This window comes from Sebastes fasciatus, chromosome 18, assembly GCF_043250625.1.
Source record: "Sebastes fasciatus isolate fSebFas1 chromosome 18, fSebFas1.pri, whole genome shotgun sequence".
Taxonomy (NCBI): Eukaryota; Metazoa; Chordata; class Actinopteri; order Perciformes; family Sebastidae; genus Sebastes; species Sebastes fasciatus.
Genome location: NC_133812.1, coordinates 10,577,071 through 10,595,925, shown reverse-complemented (window position 1 = coordinate 10,595,925; position 18,855 = coordinate 10,577,071). Strand labels below are relative to the sequence as shown.

General features: G+C 41.1%; 1 protein-coding gene across 3 annotated transcripts in view; it reads right to left on the bottom strand.

Moving 5' to 3' along the window:
* The window catches only part of plcb1l (phospholipase C beta 1-like), a 138,627-nt gene that overhangs the window by 29,585 nt on the left and 90,187 nt on the right, over positions 1 to 18,855 (bottom strand). For all 3 annotated transcript variants that reach the window (XR_012591411.1, XM_074615709.1, XM_074615711.1), the window contains exons 10-20: positions 17,639 to 17,785; positions 16,334 to 16,491; positions 11,766 to 11,848; positions 11,415 to 11,499; positions 6,064 to 6,238; positions 3,942 to 4,028; positions 3,396 to 3,466; positions 3,040 to 3,136; positions 2,799 to 2,883; positions 432 to 556; positions 89 to 243 (exon numbers count right to left, since the gene is read on the bottom strand). Coding sequence is in view for 2 of the 3 variants with exons in the window: in XM_074615709.1 (XP_074471810.1) it covers positions 89 to 243; positions 432 to 556; positions 2,799 to 2,883; positions 3,040 to 3,136; positions 3,396 to 3,466; positions 3,942 to 4,028; positions 6,064 to 6,238; positions 11,415 to 11,499; positions 11,766 to 11,848; positions 16,334 to 16,491; positions 17,639 to 17,785 (1,268 nt within the window). In the remaining variant the exon portion in view is untranslated. The remainder of the gene's footprint in view (positions 1 to 88; positions 244 to 431; positions 557 to 2,798; positions 2,884 to 3,039; positions 3,137 to 3,395; positions 3,467 to 3,941; positions 4,029 to 6,063; positions 6,239 to 11,414; positions 11,500 to 11,765; positions 11,849 to 16,333; positions 16,492 to 17,638; positions 17,786 to 18,855) is intronic.

Below are 18,855 nucleotides of genomic sequence, written 5' to 3'. Positions count from 1 at the left end.
AGAGGAAAAGTTGATCAAACCTACACAAAGACAGAGACAGAGACAGAGAGAGCTTCACAGACACAACAAGTCCAACACAAACACTCACCTTTACAGACAATGTGTTGGCTACTATCCCATCCACTGTGCTCTCAGTGAAAGGGTCAAAGTGTTTGTCCGGCCGCCTCATAAACTCCGGTTTGAGTCTGAAGCCACATTTCCCATTGTACTCATACATGCCCAGGTTCAACTGCATGGACAAATCTGTGGAGTGAGGACAGAATAACAATATTTAGGTGAACACTGCAAAACATTACAATGCATACTTTAATATTATTGATTTTATTTATTTATCAGGCATTTCAAAATAAAAATAAAAGTGTGAAGAAATAAAGGATTTACACGATTTAAAAATAAATGTAATAGAAATGTCTTTGACTATCCTCCCTCACCGATGGTTTGGAAGTTGAGAGCCACCAGCTGACAGCCGGCGTTCCAGAAGAGCTGAGGATTGTAGTTGGATGAATCCACTCGGGTGCCTTTAGGGTAGATCCTGCTCAGCTGCAGCTTGTTGTATCTGAACAGAGCTGGTTAAGGACAATGTTGCATGACCTGTATTAGAAAGTATTACTGGTACTATTAGTACTACTGCTACTACTACTACTAATTACTTCTTCAACTTCTCAGTGTTACTTGCAACAACTTCTACTTGTATTACGACTTTAAAACTAGAATTACTGACTTCAAATCACACACAGTTCTATGTATATCACAATTACTTTTACTTAAAGGTGGTTAATTCAGAGCATTGTGCATGTTGTGTTTGTGTTTACTAGAAAGTTCATGTGTTTTTTGGGGCGACAAGACAAGACAGGCTTTCGTTGGCCAGTGTATTGCAAGCCTGGCGGCCCATAAAGTTTTCGGGTGAGCGACAGAGATAGAGATGGAGGGAGTGTGTGACTGATATGAAGTTAACAGTAACGTTATAGCTGTGAACATAGCAGTAGCAGTGTGTGTACAGTTTAGAATGTCGGTGAATAAATGCTACTAAACTACTACTGCACTAAAATGCACGCGCAGCCCGACCGGCTACGTAAACAAAGTACAGAGAAGTTCAGATTACAGCACACACAGAGGGAGAGTGACTTCATATCTGCTCAGGATGACATTACGCCACCATATCTTCACAGAGCAAATAATTGTTTGCTGCTATATTAGAGCTCTAAATCTCGAATGTAGCACCTTTAATGTTAGGAACTCTGTAGTTCACCACTAACCTTGAACATTAAACCCACCATTGCCATGTCATCTGCATCTCTTTAAGTATGCAGATTACATAGCAATAGTTGGCTAATGATGAATTACAGAGATCCTACATTAATCACATCAACTATCTATTAACATGGTGTCAAGAGAGTGCTTTGCTCATAAACACTAACAAGACCAAGGAAGTCGTTAACAACCAATGTGTCAGCCAATTGCAACTGAGGGCCAAGCTGTTGAGACGGTAGGCAGTTTTAGGAAGGATTTTAGATACCAACATCAATTTTAATGAACACTCAGACTACATTTTTAAGAAGGCAAAGCAACGTTTTTTTTCCTTTAAAGAAATAAATAGCCTTGACATGAGCAAAGAAAAGTCCTGAGGATGGTCTACACCAGTCTAGTGGAAAGTACAATTTCCTACAATATCACATGCTGCTAGGGAAATTTAAGAGCTAGGAGCAAAAGACAAGCTCCCAAAAATAGTTAACACCACCAGCAAGATTATACAGAGAGAGAGCTGGGGGAGCTGTACACTACACAAACCAGGGGGAAAGCTACATTAATAGTTCAGGACCGTTCATATCCTGTGTTTGCTGAATTAGAAAAACTCCCTTCAGGAAGACGCTATAGGGTCCCCACAGCAACGAGAAACTTCTTTAAGAGATCTTTTATTCCATCCTCTGTCATCTTACTAAACAGATGACTTTATTAGTTTTTAGTGCGTGCTGCTGTCTATTTAAGATATGTATTATTAATATCTTAGCACTTTCATCCCAACTGCTTTGCCCACTTATTACTTATTTATTGTTTTTATCTCACATATTCTAACCCATGGCGGTGAAGCCAAAGACAAATTTCAGAGCCGACCACCATAAGGAACATAAGGAGACGTACTGTAATGCAGGATATGCACTGCGGACACAGCTCGAAAAGACATCAATGCAAATTAGATTCAAACATTGTGAGTATATTAAAGGGATAGTGTGGATGTTTTGAAGTGGGGTTGTATGAGGTACTTATCCATAGTAGGTGTATTACTTACAGTAGATGACGGTCAACGTGCCTCCAGCATCGAGAAACAGACACCGGAGCATATATAGAATATTTTCAGACGGCGAACTGAACTGGAAGTGAAACGTATCTAAACTGTTTTTGTCATCTGAGCCTGCTGGCTTTGAAGAGAAGATAGATAACTTTCAATTTCAGTTCAGTTCCCCGTTGGAAAGGAGAATGAAAGGGCTGTCTGACGACAAGATAAAGCAGTGAAAATATTCTTAATATAGCGTACATTTGAATGTATATTGATTTTTTTTTTTTAGATGAGCCTTTCTTTTAGGGGCTAAAATAAATTTTTCTGCCGTTCCCGTCCACAGCACTGTATTGCTTTGCTCCGGTGTCGGTACTCCTGTCTGTTTCTCCAAACTGCAGGCACACCGACAGTCTACTGAATACACCTACTATGGAAAAATACCTCATACAAACCCACTTCAAAACACCCAAACTATCCCTTTAGGTAGTACAAACCACTGCTTCAGTAAAACTGAGAAGGATACTCCACAAACTCTACAGGACATTTGGTCAGTTGCTCCAAAGCTTTAGTCTCTACGAAGGACGACATCTGGTAGCTGCGATTGATCTCTGTGGGCAGAAAAGGCGATATGTTGATCACAGCGATCCAGATTCAGATTGAAGACATCATTTCTATGGAGTTGCCAATTACATTTAAAGGGTTTTATTCCAATATTGCTAATAAAGATATGGGGTTTGTCCTGTCTTCAGCTAGGTCTTACATACTTTTGGAAGCCTCAAAGCTGTTAAACTTGACTGGCTGGATGTAGGTGACCAGGTTGGACATTTCTTCTGTGGCAAACGCCTCACTGCCTGCTGTACCCTGTACATGGAAAAACACACACACACACAAATATCTAAATGTAATGCAGCACGATGTTTTAACTAAAGAAGAAATGAGAAGGATGTTTCGTGAGCTTCTCAAAAGACTTTGGAGACACATTAGCAGAAATAAAATGCATCATCAAATACATACACTAGAGGGCAGCCTCAGCATATGTATGTAAATACTACACTGAGCTGTAAATCAACATGACTAGTATTTGAACTGACTGCGTAGAGTGACTGCGAGATATACGCACCTCATCCATTGAGCCCTTTTTACAGTCGTCGTCATCATCATCTTCATCCTCACTTTCTGCCTCCACCTCACCTGCAACATGAGTCACAAACATGAGTCACAAATATGAGTCACACATAAGCATAAATAAAGCTAAATGAACCAAAGTTAAATTGACATTTCCACATACTTGCAAAATGTTGTACTGACTGGTTTGAAAGCTGAAGGCCATTAAACAAAGTCTTTATCTAAGATCAGTTGCCTCCATTACATCTACAAGAGGGACACAGATACAGCTCACACTTGGCAGGTCCCAAGCCACCGAGCTCCTGGCGACTGAGGAAATTAATTTCAATATTGTTTTGGTTGAGCTGACCCGTCCTCTGCGCCCACATAATGAGAGATCTACTAAAGATTTCCCACCGAATCCGAGATCACAGTGACTGAGGAAATTAATTTTAGCAGCGCAATGGTCGAACTGACCGATAGCGTCTGTGCAGCCCGCCTGATGAGAGCTCTGCTAAAGCTTTCCCGCAGAATCTGAGGTCATGTACTATGTATGACTCACCGATGGACTTTCTGCTCTGCGGCCTCAGGCTGAGCTCGGCTCCCTCTGAAGGCTGCGAGGAATCTGCCATGTCCTCTTTGGTTGAACCTGTGTGGAAAAAAAACAAAGTTATCAGCAACAAAACTGCATCCTACAACACTACAAGGTCAACCTACTGTATAACAGTAAAAGCTTCTGTTGATAATGTAGTGCTTAGTCTACCATCGTGTAGTACAGTATGTCATATAATACTGTAATTTGCAATTAATGATGATAGTAATTACTGTACTTGTGTAGTCATTATACAAAGTGCTTCATAAGCAGGTAACATCAGACTGTAAATGACAATAAAAGCTGTGTTGCTTCAAAGAGCAACAAGTAACAGCTACACCGATCCAATAAGCGTATGTCCTCCTCACTTTTCAAAATGCTATTTTTTTTTAATTATTTGATTTACTAAAATCTCTTTAAACAGCCTTCGTTTTACCATCAAGCCGCCACAATGGGACAACAGATGGGAGAAGAAAGGAGTTCATTAAAATGTTGATACACTTATCTAGGTAGCCTTCAAATGTTTTGTGGTTGTGGTTCCCTATGCCAGTGGTATATTAGTGTAAGAGCCGAAATCGATTATGTCTTATTATGGTTAAGTAAATGTAATGTATGGTGTTTGCTGCTAGACCGCCCTGTTAATACAGGAGCGTGCCTCGCTTTGTGTGTCAAGCGGGAGAGCAAATAGGTTTTTGACCGCAGTGAAAATGTTGTTTTTGATTGACTAAACGGCAACAATATCGATTGAAGCTGAATAATTTGTCAGATTTTGCTTCAAAGTACCAAAGATATATATCTTTTTAAATAGTTTTACAGACAGACTTTTGTGTAAATTATTCAGTTATTATGATTTTATGAGCAAATCTGATTTTGAAAACCTCAAAGCAGACAAACCCCCTGTGATCTTTGGCGCCCCCCCCTTAAATGGGGCCTGGACCCTAGGTTGAACGCCAAAGCCCTATGCCATATAGGACATTGAACTCAGAAGGACTGCACTAGGGAACACTTGTTATTTTATAAGATGTGCTCTCTTTTATTTATTATTTATATAACCTGCTGCTACCTGCCCATTGCACCATTGCATATTGTATACTGTATATTTGTGTTTCAATGGTGTGTTGTGTTATACGTATTGTATGTAACTATGCTGTATTTGGAGAAGCCAAAGACAAGTTTCCATCGAGGTGAACAATAAAGTCAATCAATCTATCTATTAAGCTGTTCTCTATCAATACAAATAAATACAAATCTCAGGTTTAGTGCATTAATAATACAGATATTTAGGCCACATATCTTGTGTAAGACACAAAGACCAGGTTATTGGTTATTATAACGTATGGAAATAAATATTTCTTTGTGTCTTTAAGGAGCCACAGGTGTTATTGGGCCCCACTTCTAAATCCAAACCTACACACTTTCACTGATCGGTGATTGTCTCAATGCTCACCAGTGCTGCGTATTTTCTTACACCAGGGGGCAGTATGTGTTAGTGCAAGAATGAAGCTTCTAGCTCAGCTACTAAAGTGCACTAAAGGTGATGATTGCAAGGTCTATAATAATTAACAACTGAGTGAGATCCTTTATATATAAACATGAATGAATGCTGGGAAATATAAAGTATATAAAAGAAGCACACACACACATATATATAAAAGGACACATATGAAGTGAGGCCAACTCAAATGCCGATATGAACGATCAGGGAAAACTAAAACCAGAGAGCAGCTGTGAAAATATAAAAATCCATAAATTGAGATATATAAAAGTTCAGCAGGCAGTTATAGTAATAACGTGCACACAGCAGCATGCACACACACGACACTCTGAAGGCCACTACTGGCCCGTGTTTAAGATGCCCCAGTGACTAGCAGTGTATATGCCAGACAGGGGAGTATATGCAACAGCCAATAATACCTTCAGCTGATGGAGAGGGCCATGAAAATGATGAATGATAAACAATAGCACCGTTTCGCTCCAGTGATTCAGTTTCTGGACGGTCAGGCTACATTTGACATCTGAAACATCATAACTCAGTGGTCCCAGTGTGACTTCACGGCTCTTTTTGGTGGGTGCGACTGTGTGTGTGCTGTACCTGCACTCGGGGAGGAGGGCTCACACACACTGGAGGAATCGCTGTAGGTGTTGGAAACCTGCTCCGACAGTTTCTTCTTGGTGCTCCCGTCTGTCTTGTGGTGTTTTTTCTTGTTTTTCACCAAGATCTTCCCCATCAGCTCCATCGGGCTCGGCAGCGGCATGCCGGACTCCAGCTGGACGGGGTGGGGGGAAGGTAAGGGATGGACACATGACAGGTCATAAACATTATAATAAGGTCATCTAAATTATGAAAGAAACAGGCACAGAGGAAATTCATGTGAGTAAATTCAAACTCTGTAGTTTGTTTGTATTATCTGGATGGAAAGACAGAGAAATGTGGGCTTTCTTTGTGACAAAAAATTCTAAAAACAAATGTTGTCAAGTTCCAAAATGTTCCTGTATGGGAAGATTGCTCCATTGCATTCATATTTTAAAACCGTTTGGAGACAAATTAGCTAATTACAGGAAGAAAATACTGAAGTTGTTTACTGGAATGAGTCATTTAAAATGTAAATTCATGGCGGTTTTAGAAAAAAATAAATCTTATTCTGCTCAAAATTCAGTATGGAAGATTCATAGATTGTATATAAAGATGGATAACACGACAGCTCCCCACAAGTGCCCCCTGGTTGCTGGCTGCAGTATAGGTCACAAAGACCGCCTCCTCAATCAACACATTCTCACTCCCAACTCGTCAAATACCGCCGGTTGGTCAGTGCCCCTTGGCGTTGGAGACTGACGCACGGGATACCCCCTTTTGTCAATATACGCTCGCTACATGCATACTGTCCTTTCAAAATAAAATTAAGGAAGTTAGGCAACACAACCACTTAGTTAGGGTTAGGAAACAGCTGTGGTTGCAGTTAACTTCACTGACTAACGACTCACGTGACTCACGGGGCTGACGATACTAAACGTCTCACGGGACTGACGACACGGACGAGTCACGTGGTCGAAGACTGATGTGACAAAATAAGTCAACGTTACTTTTAGTTCCACACGGGACACAAACACAAGTCTCCTGGTTGAAAGTCTTGTGTTTGTTTGACTCATCCTCCAAGCCTCCTGCCCACCCTTAGCGGACTCTCATGCTAGTAATACGACATCAGTTGCTCTGACTGTCGATTAACGGCGCGGATGGGTTTACATTGGAGTTAATTTGTCACATACTGCTGCTAAAGGGAGCCTCAGTGCGTTGGTTTTCAATGCAATTTTGACGAATGGGGAGTGAGAACGGGTTGCCTCCATGTTAGTGGATGGGACATTGGCCAAACTGAAAAGTCAAAGTACACGTAGTAGTTCTCATCACGCTGATGTATGTTCAAGTTTGAATTTTTCTGTTATTTAACGTCATGATTGACAGCTATGAGTCTCTCTCGCTGACAAGCTACGATTGGTTCGGGCGGGTGACCTCGATGCTGCGGCTCCACCGCCCGATCACTACTGATGGCAGCTCCCGTATCAGAGATATTTTGGCTTCACTTCTGTACAGTGGGAGGAAGTGGAGACAGGTCGTCCATCTATATCTACAGTTCTACAAGATTCTGCTGAGCAGAGCTTGTTAGTGACCGGGAGGATTGGCACCGAGCATTACAAACTCTGTTGATGTAACAACTCAAAAGTTTACACTTTCAACACTAAAAATCAGCTTCCTGGGGGGAAACTGTGAGCGTTAAACCCAAACATTCGCCCTCTCAAGGGAGCTGACTAGAAGTAGGGAGATCTCTTATTTATTTATGGGGTACACTGCTTTTGGATCACAGTGTTTAGGGATATTAATAATGCATTATGGTGAAAGTCAGCAGTGATGTTGAATACACTCCCAACCCACGGAGTTTACAACTTATCAGCTGTAAACAAAACCAAACTTTAAATGTTTCTTACTTTTAAGAGCAGAGAACCAGTGATCAAACTGAAGCCAAGATTTTCCGTCCAATAACCCAGTTTCCCAGCTGCCACACACATCCATCTACACCTTTCTGCTGTTGTTGTTGTTGTTGTTGTTGAGAAGTGATAAAGTAGAGATTAGATGTCCTGTTTGAATGGGCTTCACTCAAACAGTTCCACTTAAATGGAACCAGTTCAACACGTACGTAATCTTGACTGCACTCAAATGCACCGCTCTAAACCTGTTTGATTAAACTACAGTTCACCTGGATGGATTCAATTAGGCTTTGTCCCCAAATCCCCAAACCTGCTCAGCTGTACAAAAGCAGTGAAAAGAGGGCATCAATAGAGGCAGAAAATGTTCTAAAAAAGTAAACACACGGTTGCACTCGATTCTGGGAGCTTTCGCTCGACTTCTCATCACTTTCAAGCGCTGACATCTGGCCAGTGGTGGAATGTAACTACAGTATGTACATCTACTCAAGTATTATACTTGAGTACAAGATTTTGGTAATTTGTACTTCACTTGTGTGTTTTCATTTTATGCTATGTCATACTTCTACTCCACTTCATTTATATCACAGCTTTACTCACTAGTTACATTGTGTATTAAGATTTTACAAAGATCGACTTAATATCGACATAAAATATGGTGCATTGTTATAAACTACCAGTATGTAAAGTAGTTACAATTATCTCCAACTACAACAGTAGAAATCATAATGATTCAATAATAAAATATATAATAATATAACACTCAAGAGTAATTTTCTGCTAATTTGGTAAGTACTTACTTTAAATTCTCTAAGTACATTTTGCCAATAATAATTCAGTACTTAAAAAAGTATTTTTACATTGAGTTGTTGCCACTTTTACTTAAAGCAAGTGTGTAACATTTCGGGGGATCTATTAGCAGAAATTGAATATAATATTCATAACTATGTTTTCATTAGTGTATAATCACCTGAAACTAAGAATCGTTGTGTTTTCGTTATCTTAGAATGAGCCCTTCATATCTACATAGGGAGCAGGTCCTCTTCAGAGTCCGCCATGTTGCTCCACCATGATTCTACAGTAGCCCAGAACGGACGAACCAAACACTGGCTCTAAAGAGTGCCTTTTATGTTTTTAAGTTACCTGAAGGCCACCGTAGTTCTCCGACCCGCTTTTGAGTGCAAAACCGTGGTACCACCAGCTGCTTTCTGACTTCCGTTGCTCCTAAAGTAGTGTCATTATAGTAAGGATGGCTTCTGAGCGATGCGAGCGGCGTTACCACGGTTTAGGAATGGTCGGCGCACATTACCGCAGTCTTGGAAAGGGAGGAGTGAGTGGAGGGTACACAGTTGGTTGCAATCTGCAACCAGGCTGCTAGATGCCACCAAATCCTACATACTGTCCCTTTAAGTAACGGATCTGAATACTTCTTCAAAATTCAACGATGTGTTTCAGGTATCTGTGCAACCTCTGACTGTTTCTGGCCGCCTCTGGCAGATTATCAGGTCATGGTTCACTTTTATTGAACTTTGAACCAGCGCAAATACCCCCTGCTAGATTCTCCATTGTAAAGCCCATTTTCTAAAAGAAGGGATCAACCTTTCCCTTTGCAAGTATTGCCTGTTTATCTTCTTGTTTGTATTACTGTATGCTACAATACAAATAGAAGACTAGGAGTAATGCAGCCTTTGATTAAAGGTGTATCATCCTAAGTTTGTGGAAAGTTGTTAGCTACGCTACGCTACCTTCAACATCTCATGCTTCCTCTTCTGCCCACATTATTATCAATCCCTCCTGCTCTCTGCGTACAAGTACATCTAGTCTCGCCAACTCGGGTCTGTCCGCATCTTAAAACTAAGCCTCAATTAAACTGAATAAACAGCAAGAAAAATAGCTTTATTTCTCAACATATTTCATATTTTTTTCCACAGTTATAATGAAACTGTTTTGGCAATACGGCCTTCATCAGCATAATGAATGCAGTGATGAGAGCCATATAACAAACAGGAAAACATGTTCATGGCGAATCCAATTTTTAAGTAATTTCAGCTAATTTTTTTGGAAAGAGCAGACTGTTCTCAGTTTAATTGAACAAACAAACAATGTTGCCAGTCTCTCGTCTCTTCTATTCACCACGAGTGACGGTTTTGTGGAGGAGCTTGAATTTCTCCGAGAGTCATAATCCTCCTTATTCTCACCTAAGGCTCAGCTGAAACCAATCTAGCTATATTACCCTATCCGTCCCTGCCCCTATGGACTAACGGAGCGATATCCCATTTGATACGCTGTATACACGGCTGTCTCAGTGCCAGAGGGGAGTGGTTGTCATTGCACTCACCTTTCCCAGTTATTACATGCTCAGTGGTAGAAATCTGATTCCTCAATGGCGCTTTCTCTTTCTGTCTCTCTCTCTAACTTCTCCCTTGGTGTCTTTCTCCTTCTCCTTCGCTCAGCCACTCCATTCGAAAGGCTTCCCCCTGATAATACTTCAATGTCAAATCTAGTCAGAAGGCTGCTGGGAACTTAAGCTGCTCTACAGCGTTATATCACCAGGGACAAGACATCCCTGGTGAATAACGCGCAAGGAGTAAAGGGGTATGTTAAAGCACATATGTGTGCAGGACTACATGTTTTCATGTGTGTGACCCAGACACTACGAGAGGTGCATGCGGGAGTTTGTGCGACAAGTGTCTAACATTTGCCTCACGTAAGTGCCTGCGTCATTACTCACAAAGACGCCCGTGGGAAGAGGGAGAAAAAAAAAGAGTTTGGCCACAAAGAGACAAAGCAAGCTTTTGACGGGTAGCCATGGCAACAGAGGAGAGACAGATAAAGGGCTGCCAAGAAAAGCCACGTTCAGATTACAGCGTAAAACACTTCCATTTAATCTTGCATGGTTGTCGTTTGCAGTCTCTCCTAGCGATAACAGAGAGGTGATGCAAGGGAATAAAAATGACTGCGGGGATAGATCGTTAAAAGTTGGCTTCCATGGCACGTAAATAGCCACAGGTATGTGTGTGTGATTGAAAATGAGAATAGAGTGAGAGAGAGAGAGGGAAAAGTCTAGGAGGCCATTTAGGAGCGTGCCAGCAGTGACAAAAAGAGAAAAGACAGCAACAACACATTTTGCCAGGTGCTAGAGGACATGTCGATATGTTACTGTCTGTGAGACAGATGGAGAGGGAGCGAGGACATACATACAGAGATATAGCAGTGTGTGTGAACAAATTAATGATTATATATGTTGCCTCCTGAATGTATATGTGTATGGGTGGCATGCTGGCCAGCAGTGCTGGCCAAGGACACTTCTTTGGTGCACTCATCTGTGTGATAATATGTGCTGAATCCATTGCTGCTGGCCATGTATGCATCTGTGTGTGCATGCTAGAAAGAGACAGAGCCACAGAGAGACCACGCAGGTGTGAATGTATGTGTGAGCACATGCATGTGTGCGTCTTATGTACTCACAAGATATTTCTCCAGAGGTTCTGTCAGTAACGCGTCTCCAAATATTGACCGGCAGTACTCTGCCATCTTAGCCTGCTGCTTTGGCCTGTCATTCATCATCACACAAAAACAAACACAGACACCGTCATGCTAAATATCAACACACATTGAATATGTATGTTACTCCTAAGAAGCCCCGTGGAGTCATTAAAAGACAGAACAACCAATGAGAACTTTCCCCCTAAAGCTGTGTAGATGTTTACACAGCTGAAACACACAAAACGGCTTAATTGGGCCTACTGATGTTAAACCATCCAGTGACAGACGGCGCCGATCAATAAGGTCGACACTCGAAATGATCTGCTGACTTACGAGTCCACGTGGTTCTCAAAGGACAGGATGATGGGGAAGGGCGAGGTCTTGAAGGCACACTCTGCTATAGCCTCGATCACCTCCTAAAAACACACAAACAGGAAAGAAAACAATTAATAATAAAACTATGTTGAATACACACACCTGGGGCAGAATGTTGTTATTGTTATTTGAGTAATGTAAAGCGCATTAAGGTGAGACACCCCAGGCAAAAACTTTTTTTTAAATTTTGGGCTATTTTGCTTCCGTAACATGTCTTCTTTCAGACTAGTGGAAAGAAAATATTCAAAATACACATTTAGATGTTTATTTTACTACATTTTGTCTATTTGCGTCTGTTGATTTCTCCTCAATCCACTAAAAGCAAGCATTAGATAATGCTTCATTTACATATTTAAACATAACATACAATTTCAGAAAACCTGTAATACAAAACGATATTGTCTTAATGTAATATCAACTGGGGAAGTTTCATGGTTCATTTATTATTTCTTTCTTTACCCTATACACCTGTAGTGTCTTGCAAAATGTATGGAATTTTACAATCCATATCTTTAAAGGCCGTTTTCTCAAAAAGAGTTTTTTCTCAAACTCTTAGCCGGAAATCTCCACTTTAGTAGCACTTACATACACCAAACTTTCTAGTTATATTCCTATCTATATTCTGAAGGTTTAAACAAAGGGTTTGTTCATATATAATTCATAGCCTGATTTATGTAACATTTTATTCCTAAAAACACAGTGAAAATAGATTTTTTTTATGGCTGTTGACAGTATTTTCTGATTTATGGACTGATAAAAAAGAGATATCCTAAATTCCCTCTGTAAAAATTAGGGCTGTCAAAGTTAACGTGGTAATAACGCGTTAAAGCAAACTCCACTAATTTCTTTAACGCAATTCAATATTTTGGAGGTTGTAGTGGGCTCAGTTTTAAAGCTAGAGTGAAGATACTGGCATCATATGAAACTATAAAACCTAAGGAATCAACCATGTCATAGTAGCTTGCTGAGAAGGAGGATAAATAACACTCCAAACTTACACTAAATTTTGGTGAGGAAAAACTGGCATGGACATTTTCAAAGGGGTCCCTTGACCTCTGACCTCAAGATATGTGAATGAAAATGGGTTCTATGGGTACCCATGAGTCTCCCCTTTACAGACATGCCCACTTTATGATAATAACATGCAGGTTTGGGGCAAGTAATAGTCAAGTCAGCACACTGACACACTGACAGCTGTTGTTGCCCGTTGGGCTGCAGTTTGCCATGTTATGGGTTGAGCATATTTTTTATGCTAAATGCAGTACCTGTGAGGGTTTCTGGACAATATTTGTCATTGTTTTGTGTTGTTAATTGATTTCCAATAATAAATATATACATACATTTGCATAAAGCAGCATATTTGTCCACTCCCATGTTGATAAGAGTATTGAATACTTGAAATACAGTATCCCCCTTTAAGGTACATTTTGAACAGATAAAAAACGTGCAATTTAATTTGCAATTAATCGTGATTAACTATGGACAATCATGCGATTTATCGCAATTTAATATTTGAATCGATTAACAGCCCTAGCAAAAAACTTTGACTCTAATATGTCAACGAAATGAAACAAGAATTTTTTACCTGGCTTTATCCACAGTCCAGATTTCTGTTCTGGAAATGTATGCAATTTAGCGTTTATTTAATAAGATAATGCATCATTTGCATATTTAAACATACATTTTCTGAAAACTTGTAATACAAAAAAGAATTGTCTTAATGTGAGTAATAAACTGGGGAAGTTTCATGGTGATATCTATTAGTTCAATTTTGTATCCTATTCACCTGGGGTGTCTCCCCTTAAAAACAACAAATGTCACCGTTGGTTTGTGCGATACTATGCTGTGGAGTCACGAGAAAATAAATCATTCGGAAACACTGTTGAGCTCGTATACCAGCCAGAATCATATCTAGTTACAATAATAAGGTTTCGTACATTTCCTAGAATGCCCGAGAGCATTGTAGAGAGCAAGAGTGATAAGATAGTAGTACAAAAAATAAATTACACTCCGCCTTTACTCCAAACGCAACATGTTATCTGCGGCGACTGATGCTGGTAGAATTATATGGCTGTGTGTATCAAACGCTCGTCTCGAGTGTGTGTATGCATGTGCAGGATGTCAACATGATGGCACACTTTCTGGTTAATAATGTGAAAGGAAATCCTGTCAAGTGTATCACAAATTGCTGTGTGTGCTCAGTCATTCATGTCCCCACAAATTTCAGCGTGGATATGTTTACGGAAACGGGAGTCGAGCCATGGAGTGGTGTCACCGCTCAACTCCGGCGGAGACAGCTCAACATCTGATATCGGGTTTCTGAGCCGCTGATTGTCTAAGTCAATTACACCATCTTTAACAACGGTGTCAGCTCAGTTAATGCCTTCATTTCCATTTGCTCCATCTCCTCCAATAAAAATCTTTGTCTGTAACTCAACCCCCTCTCCATCTGTAGCTCTCTTCCATCCTACGTCTCTCAAAACTCTTTCTCTTTTTGCATTTCACTCTCAGAGTAATTCCATTAAGCTACTTCTTTTGTTACTCTCATTAGAGCTAAATTTCGTCTATCAATCAAACCACCCACCTCCCTCTTTCTTTTCCTCCTCACACCTACTCTGCCCTTAGATTTTCACACCCACACCCTCCTCCTCATCCTCCTCCTCCTCCTCCTATAAAAGCATTTTTTCTCTTTGTCTTCTCATGTTCAGAGACTTCAATTAAGCGTCCCTCAGCGCTTCAGTTTAGGGCCTTTCAGTGAGTCCCTGTCCTTTACGATTTGCCATCTGCTGAATGCGTGCCCCACTTCTCATCCAGCTCTGCTTTCCTCCATACTTACTTTTATCTTCCGTGTCTGCCTCTGTGTCTGTTGGCTTTTCTTTACATGTATATTTAAGTTAGAATCCTTCAAATTTTCATGAGATCAAACCCCACTTTTGGTACTGTTTATGGCGAACATTCTTTCCGCATCACTGTATTAACATTCACAGGAAAACGATGCACGCATGCAATCCAGCGCAGTGTTATCTCATTGATAACAGCCTCACTGTTTACTGTTGGCTCTCTTTACATCGTGTCAGAGCTGTATAAAGTTACTGCTAAAGCAAACAGAACATTGCTTACTACCGCTGCTTCACATTAAAGGTGTTCAACAAGCAAAATATGAGGTGGCTTTTTTGTGAAGCAGTCACACAAATTGTAACATGCAGTTAGCGCTAACTATGATGGTTAAAAAAATGCATCTACAAATCAAGACATCAGCATTTTTTGGGGTCAGCTGGGATCGGCTCCAGCCCCCCCCCCCCCTCCTCCCACGACCTTGTAAAGGATCAGTGGTTACAGATAATAGATGGATGGATGGATCTTTTTTTTTATTTTGGCACAGGAGTAATAGAACAAGAGGGAGCAGCCACAGTGAGCTGTTAGATGAAGAGTTGCAGGCGACAGGCTCCACTCTGCCGTTATGTGGAAAACGATTTGCGCCGTGTGCGGCATGAAATCAGATCATAGTTTGGCAATCGTTATGGGCTGACTGCTTTTATTCAAACAATGTGCGTTTGTTTGGCTGCTCTGTAAACAGATGCATCACTTGTTCTTCTTTTGTAAAAAAGTAGCTGCCAAAAGGAGTGTTTGCTGAAGTATCTGCACTTGTTGTTACTCACCGGGAATCACCGGTATCATCAAATAAATAGGATTAGTCACAAGTCACAAACAACACATAAAATGAACCTTCTACAGTATGACGTTGACAATGAGGGCATATGCATCTAGGCTAGCCTGAAACAAGCTCTTTCATTTTGGTGGAAGAGTGCATTATAAACCTAAATGGACAGTTTGGGTGTTTTGAAGTGGGGTTGTATGAGGTACTTATCCATAGTCAGTGTATTACCTACAGTAGATGACGGTCGGTGCGCCCCCAGCTTGGAGAAGCAGACAGCAGTTACCACACGTATAACGTACACTTAAACTGATATTGATTTTTTTAGGAGAGCCTTTCTTTTAGGTGGCTAAAATACATTTTTGCTCCAATGCCGGTAATCCTGCCTGTTTCTCCAAACTGGGATCGTGCCGACCTTCATCTATTGTAGGTAATACGCTGACTATGAATAAGTACCTCATACTACCCCACTTCAAAACACCCAAACTCTCCCTTTAAAGTGTGCACTATGAGGCAGAATCATGTTTATCAAATAAAATCAACTGGAAATAAAGATAATACCCAGAAACCTATTTTAACCCTAAAATATCTAAAAAGATTAAGTAACTAAAACACACAAAGTTGTGAGTGTTGGCCCAACCCAAATACCAATAAGTATTTGATGCAGTAAGAAGATCATGTGTACAACATGTGGATTACATCATCTTTCCATTAGGTCTGTTTACCCAGAAGCCCCCTCTCTCTCTCTGTGTCTGTACACAAAAGACATTAAAATGGATCTTCACAGAAACATGTTTGAGCCCGTGCTCCCTCTCCCTCCGCTCCCCAACCCCTCGCCTATATCGCCATCACTCTGCTCTCCTTGTGTTACCTTGAAGGAGATTTCAGTTGTTATGGTGAAGCCGTGAGTGATGACGGGCTCTTCTTCTGTGGTGCGACCCTTCCAGCAGTCCAGTTCGATGCAGCGGCACCCGGACAGGAGAACCTGCTTGTACATCTCGACGGAAGAGTTCCCCGCGAGCTGGCCGGCTGCACTCCGCACATAAACACACATAAACACACCACTTCAGGTAACTGTTGATCCCAAAAGTACCAGGATGCCCACAAAAGCACTTCCTCCCACCTTTCAAGAGCTCATTAACCGCATTAGTTGCTGGCATGCAGTAAAAACTATACTGTCGTTATCTGAAGCAGGCAAATCTCATCACCCTGTCACCATTAGCGAAGCAATTAGCTCGTCACATTAGCAGCATGCTTTCCTGCAAACGCTGTGGGAACTTTGTCAAAGTGAGAGGCAGATCTGTGTTCTCACTTCAGTCAGCATCATTCACTCCCTCTATTTTTTTAACATTCCTTTTTCTCACTCTGTCTTTCTCTTCCTCTGATAAACATCCTTGTCTAAACCCATTAGGGAAACACTTTCTTTCCTAAATGAGGTCATGTGCTGTACACGGCATAAAAACGTTGCTTTAATTTACCAAATCTTTATTATAAAGTTGTGAAACATAAACACATCCAGGACAGAAATGCCTCCGGCAGTGCCGCTCCTCTCTGTTACCTATAATGATAATATCACTATGATAATACAAAATGAAAAACTGTGTTCGTGAGGAGAGAATCAAGGACCTGTTGTTTGTTTTTCTCATTTCTTCATTTCGCAGGCCACGAGCCCAGCCTATTACAGAAATTCCATTTTTCCCATCGCTAGAGAAATTTGATCCACTTGAAAGATTCAATGCTCTCCAGTTCCCCCCCAGAATAGATTTGAATAGATGAATTCTAATATCCATTGAAGAGAAAATGGCCTCTGTATTGAGCCCTGCACGCTGGGAGCCAGTTACTGTGACTACCAGTCTAAAGAAATATTTAACTCATGAATATCAATGAATTGAGTATCATGGCATGACTTGATTGGATAACCTCTGGAGAGGTAACGCAAGAAAGGGGGCCTGATATGCGCCGCCGCGTTTGATTGACTGACCTGCAAGCTATGAAGTCGGGTGTATTCACTCGTGCAAACCAAAATTGTATTTTTAAATGAACGAGTGATCTGTTCGTGTGTAGAAGAATAAATTATGCCATGTGTCGGTAAAATCGAGTTGAGTGCTTGTTACGTGAGTGCAAACGAGACAGAGAGAGAGAGAGCTTACACAACACACTTTTGACTTGTACGTACCTGTGAGGTATGTGTTGTGTGAGGAGTTGATGAAGTAGTTGGAGAGGGGAAGGGTCATGTCTTCACTCTGGTCCAGCTTCTCTGGGGGGATGATGCTGTTCTCCTCCCCATTCAGATACCTGGCGAAGCCTTCCACCGAGATCTGACCTGCACCAATACAACACAACGCATAGATATGTTAGTCAAAATGATATGATACAGACTCCTTATAGGCACAGGAACTCCAAATCCTCAAATGGTACATGTCCACAGCCTCCGTTCTTTCCACGCTTCCCATTCATTGTTATGTAAGCAGTCGTGCAATGCATTCTGGTAGCGTGGCAGAGCGATTTGAAAAATCAGGGGCGTTCGGCGTGACTCGCCGCCTTTGGAACCTTTAGAGAAACTTTTAAATTAAGCCTTGTCGATCCAAACCAAAGACAGATTCAGCAACTGCGTGGCTTATTTCTCGCATAAAATGTTTTCAGAAACACATTTCGGTGAACTATTTTTGTGAGAAAGTTTCCTAACGAGCCGCCATGCTGGTTCCGGTTTGAAAGCTGGGAGCAGCAGCCTACGAGGGAAAGCGTTCGTCCAATCAGATGCCTTGTGTCTAGTGGCAGCCCATCAAACGTTCAATGCTGGGAAGTGAGGCGATACATCGCAATAAAATACGCTCCTGTGGGACACGTACCATGAGGAGTTAATGGATACATCTAATGATGTTCTTTGTGTTTCTTATGGTCAATAAATCCAATGAAAAGACCAAAACCAATGATGAATTGATTTAATAACAAGTACTGTCAAGTATTGGACACTGTCATTTATGTTTAGCCAATGGCCCCTTCCGCACTTCCTACTCCTCTACTTCCGGCGCCCTTACTCGGACCACACCCATCTTCAAACTCAACCTTCATTTCGATCGTGTAAGTGTAACGTGTAAAGTTTCGTGACTGCATCTTACGCAGTTTTAATGCAATGAACATATCTGTCCACAGACCGTCACGTATATAAACACCTGGCAAAGTACTCTAAACCACTTCTGTGGTAGTTCTCACTACAGTCGGCGTCTCCAGGTCAACATTTTCCCATGATGACACACAGAACACACAGACTCACAAGGTGAAAACAACATCAGCCACACCCTGTCACAATATTTACCCTTACTTTACTATTTTGTTTGAGTAATGTTTGCTAAGACCTACAGTGTCCTGCCAAAAATTATCTAGCCTTATTTA